Raw genomic sequence first — 5197 nt, forward strand, 5'->3', positions numbered from 1 at the left:
GGGCGAGGTGGCGGCGCCTGTGGTCCCAGCTACTCGGGAGGCTGAGGCAGGAGAATGGCGTGAACCCGGAAGGCAGAGCTTGCAGTGAGCGGAGATGGGGCCACCGCACTCCAGCCTGGGTGACAAAGTGAGACTCCATCTCAGAAAAAAAAAACAAAAAGGGAAGGACCAGACTTCTTACACAGAAAAAGAAGCCAGACAAAGCCTGAGTCAAGTCTCACTGCTTCTCTCTGCCCACGCTCAGAAACGGTCTGTGGCCCCAGCCCTCCCTGATGTTCCTTGCTGGCCCAGATTCCTTAACCAGGAGCCTAGTGTCAGACAGTGAATGACACTGGCAGAACGTCTGCTGAAGTTAATTCTACGAGCCCCGGAGGGGTAACACATCAGGCTGACTTACTGCTGAATTTTCTTAGCATTTCCTTCATTCCCGTGATGCGGCACAGACTCAGCTCTGTGGTGGTGGCCTCTGGACACTGAAGCAAGAGTGGCTCGCTCCTGCAAGACAGTAGACAAGTTCACTCCTCAGCACAGACCGCGTGACCTGCTCCCGCTGGAGAGTCCACCTCATTTCTCCCCCAGCAACAGCACAGACCTCCGCTCCCCACTCCAAACCGGCCGCCAGCACCCCTTCCCCACAGCTTGCATAACTGGACACAGAATGAAAGCCTACCTTTCCAGCGCTCCTCTCACTTCCTAAGGGTAAAAAAGAAAGAAGTTAGCACTGTGCGCTCCGATCATAACGCAGACGAAATTCATGTTGCAGGCAGTCCTTGCACAGCTCACAGAATCTGCTTCCCATGAGGCACGCCACGAGTGGGAGCACACAGAGCAGAGCAAAGGGGTGTGCCCTGGTGAACACAGGATGTTCCTCACAATGACTAGAGAATACTCGGTCCTTTTCTTTTTCTCGTGGCATCACTTTGTCCAGGGAACCCGTTCTGCCAACTCGCTGGTCTCATTGACCATCCAGTGAGAGACAGAGATAACAAAGGAAAATGGGCTGGTGACAACTGAGGCTAACCCAGCCTGTGTCGGGTCGGGCTGCTGTGTTTGGAAGGCCCTCAATTAAATAGTAGCATTCTGTGGAACCAGTCTACAAACAGACCTGAAGCTGGGGTTGGATCACGTGGCTTATGTTTAAGAAAGTCCATGGCCGGGCGCGGTGGCTCATGCCTGTCATCCCAGCACTTTGGGAGGCCGAGGTGGGTGGATCACAAGGTCAAGAGATCAAGACCATCCTGGCCAACATTGTGAAACCCCGTCTCTACCAAAAATACAAAAATTAGACGGGCACGGTGGCACACGCCTGTAATCCCAGCTACTCAGGAGGCTGAGGCAGGAGAATCGCTTGAACCCAGGAGGCATAGGGTTCAGTGAGCCAAGACTGCACCACTGCACTCCAGCCTAGGTGACAGTGTGAGACTCTGTCTCAGAAACAAACAGAAAAAAAGAAGGTCCTGAAGAATGCAGTAGCCTAGAAAGACAGTAGACCAAAGGTGGTGAGAAATAGGAGCCCCCTGCACGGAACAGTGGGGCTCTCCCATCTATTAACTATCAGGCGGGCAGATCGCCCGAGTACCACAGGTAATCAGTGCTGCTGTTAACCCATCCTGTAGATGACAGTCATCTAGACCTAGAGTTCATATCATAATGGTACTTATCTTCATCAGGTCTTTGTGAAGATTAAATTTAATCTGCCCAGCACATAGTAAATACACATTAATAAACTAGAAAAACAATTAACAAAGCTGAGGTTGCAGAGAGGCAAGTACAGAAGAAATTGAAGCCACCGTCAGGCTTGTTTGGGATAAGCATTCCTCTGGATTTTTTTTTTCTCTCTCTCTTCTGTAAGGCTTTATTGACATACAGAATGTCAATTCTTCAGGAAAACTACTTTTGGACCAGAACTTAGTTTTTAAGATGAATAAAGAAAACATTATTTCCTATGGCTTGAAGTGCTATGAGTTACTATAATTTTTCCCATGACTCTCGTGAATGTTACCCTCACCTCAAGAGATTCTAAAGCCGAGCTTTGACTGGAGGACTCCATCTGTCCGATCATTTTGCTCAGGCCTCTGATTTGCTGGGTCAATTTGATCTCGTTGTTCCTCAGTTTCCTCATGTTCTCTCTCTCTTCCTGTTCTAGTAGCTGGAGTTGCAGCTGCTCCTCTTCCTTCAGGAACTGGTGCATTTTCATGTATTCTGACACAACAACCTGTTTGCAAGTCTTTGTTTCTTCCTGCCAACACACACACACACACACACACACACACACACACACACGAGATAAAGTTAGTAAGAGAAATGCACCTGTCTGTAGATGTTTAATCCTTACAAGTCCTAGAGTTTCTTTTTCTTTCTTTTTTTTGAGACAGAGTCTCGCTCTGTCCCCCAGGCTGGAGTGCAGTGGCGCAATCTCAGTTCACTGCAAGCTCCGCCTCCTGGGTTCCCGCCATTCTCCTGCCTCAGCCTCCCAAGCACCTGGGACTACAGGTGCCCACCACCAGGCCCGGCTATTTTTTGTATTTTTAGTAAAGACAGGGTTTCACCATGTTGGCCAGGATTTTCTCAGCGTCTTGACCTGGTGACCCACCGTCCTTGGCCTCCCAAAGTGCTGGGATTACAGATGTGAGCCACCGCGCCTGGCCAAGTCCTAGAGTTTCATGGCAGCAGTTCCTGAAACCCAACATATAACACATATATTCTACTGATGCGCTCCATCTAGAGGCTGATGTTTTCAGAGGTATGTGCACTGTAGACACAATAGTGAACAAAACCCAAATCTCCATTCCCAGGAGGCTGTCGTTCTAGTGGAGAAAACCGAAAACGAGTAAGAAGTATGACAGGTAGTGATCAGGACTAGGATACAAATAAAACAAAATTAAGAAAAATTATGAAAAATGCGTTTTCATTTATTCAGTAAATATTTATTCAGTGAAAATAGGTGTCAGATAACCATAAAGGAATAGAAATATATACAGCAAACATTCTCACTGAAGAATTCAAAGTCTATGGCCAAGCACGGTGGCTGGCGCCTGGAATCCCAGCACTTTGGGAGACCGAGACACGTGGATCACCTGAGGTCAAGAGTTCGAGATCAGCCTGGCTAACATGGTAAAAACCTATCTCTACGAACATGCAAAGCTAGCTGGGCATGGTGGCACACGCCTGTCATCCCAGCTACTTGGAAGGCTAAGGCAGGAGAATCGCTTGAACCTGGGAGGTGGCGGTTGCAGTGAGCCGGGATCGCACCACTGCACTCCAGCCTGGGCGACAGTGAAACTCCATCTCCAAAAAAAAAAAAAGAATTCAAATGCTTTGACTGCCGCAGAGCTCAAATCCACGTCTGTGACCAACCTTGAGGACTTATCAGGTCTCATCTAAACCACTATTTTGCTTTTATATCTCTTTCTCTTTATTTCTTTTTAATTTGCATTTTTCCCTCAATGCTTTTGAGATATTTGTTTTTTAAATTGCTTTCCGTCTTCTGTTATGTGTCTGTAAGTATCACTTATGTTTTAAATAATTCTATGAGAGCCATCATAGAGGAGGCCACGGCACTGTCTAGCTGCACAAAGGAGTCTGCCCAGAGCGGGGGAACTGGAGCTGAGCCTTGAGATTCCAACGAAGACAGTCAGAAGGCGGCAGTCCAGTGTAAGGAAACCGCATATCTTAGGGGTGAGACTGGAAACATGTGTCTTTTTTTTTTTTTCCTGAAATTTCACTAAATTTCCCTTTAGTCCCCCTCATGGGGTCATATACAAGCACCAAAAGTCAGACAGACACAGACCTGGCACAGTTTCACTCTCTCCTTCTCGTGGGTTAGTACAGCCTGAGCTTCCTTTCTCCTTATACACAAAAGATTCAGGATTTCCTGAAGTTTCTCCTGCAATAGAAACAAACCCTTTGTGGCAAATGAGCAGAGTACCGGGTCATGAAGGGGCTTGGAAGACCGGTAACGGCACAGTACTAGGCCTCTGAAACAAAGGGCAGGCCGGGCGCAGTGGCTCACGCCCGTAATCACAGCCCTTCGGGAGGCCGAGGCAGGCAGATCACTTGAGGTCAGTAGTTCAAGGCCAGCCTGGCCAACATGGTGAAACCCCATCTCTATTAAAAATACAAAAAATTAGCCAGGCATGGTGGCGGGCGCCTGTAGTCCCAGCTACTTGGGAGGCTGAGACAGGAGAATCGCTTGAACCCAGGAGGTGGAGGTTGCAGTGAGCCGAGATCACGCCACTTCTCGCCAGCCTGGGCGACAGAGCAAGACCGCATCTCAAAAAAAAAAAAAGACAGAAAGAAAATAAAAGAAAAGGGGGGTGTAAGCGGGACTCACACTGGTTTGTGATGTGGTGCTCAGAGGTGCACTCCTGACTGTCCCCCATAGGGGACGTTAGGAAAGCTAACGGGGGGAGCCTGTGATGAGTCCTGGGGTTCACGCTGAGCAGCTGTCTTACCCTGTGATGCTCCTCAGCCTCGCTGGAGAGGTGCACTCTGTTTACACCATGGCTCTGGACTGCGAAGACGCTTCCACCCTGCTCGTCATCAGAGAGCGCTTTGGCAGCAGCGGGCATCCTCCCGTAGCTGCTCTGCTCATCCTCGCTCTGCAGCACCTGGGACCGGAGCTGCCTGGCGATGCTGGCCAGCCTCCCCAGACGCTCGTTCGGCTGGAAATGCGGGCCCTCCAAGGTCCTCCAGCACTCGGGACAAGATAAAGGTGTATTATGTTCCTCCCAGCTCCGGAGCAGACACACCAGACAAAAGCTGTGCCCACACTCGGTGGTCACTGGGCTGCTAAAATAGTCCAAGCAGATGAAACAGGTGAGTTCTTCCCTGAGATTCTCCATCAAATCTGCTGTAGACATTTTCTCGAGGCTGGACATGGGGCAAGGTCACCTCTGTTCTGGGACTAGCAAAGCCCTCCCTACAGTCTCACGGTTTTGAGTAACACGTGGGTGACCTGTTGCTATGTTGTTATTACAAGAAACCCTTACCTCTTCTGTGCCTGATTTCACCAGCTGACATCCACTGTCCAACACAAAGCCAATTGTGACTTAATGTGGAACTCCTGTGCACTGGGCTCCTCACCAGCCCCAAACTTTGAGACTCACCTCTGTGCAAAGCACACGTGCTAGAGGCTGAGGGCTCTGGCTTCTAACAGGATTACCATTTCGAGAATTGGTTATTGTCCATAAACAGC

At 49.3% G+C, this 5197-nt stretch overlaps 1 protein-coding gene across 1 annotated transcript in view; it reads right to left on the minus strand.

Annotated features, from left to right (window-relative positions):
• The window catches only part of TRIML1 (tripartite motif family-like 1), an 8126-nt gene extending 3132 nt beyond the window's left edge, over positions 1-4994 (minus strand). The window contains exons 1-5 of the mRNA XM_011980769.1: positions 4455-4994; positions 3791-3886; positions 2009-2239; positions 671-693; positions 398-495 (exon numbers count right to left, since the gene is read on the minus strand). Of these exons, the coding sequence (XP_011836159.1) occupies positions 398-495; positions 671-693; positions 2009-2239; positions 3791-3886; positions 4455-4880 (874 nt within the window). The 5' untranslated portion in view covers positions 4881-4994. The remainder of the gene's footprint in view (positions 1-397; positions 496-670; positions 694-2008; positions 2240-3790; positions 3887-4454) is intronic.
• Between the last annotated feature and the right edge of the window lie 203 nt (positions 4995-5197).

Source organism: Mandrillus leucophaeus, unplaced genomic scaffold (genome assembly GCF_000951045.1).
Source record: "Mandrillus leucophaeus isolate KB7577 unplaced genomic scaffold, Mleu.le_1.0 Scaffold217, whole genome shotgun sequence".
NCBI lineage: Eukaryota > Metazoa > Chordata > Mammalia > Primates > Cercopithecidae > Mandrillus > Mandrillus leucophaeus.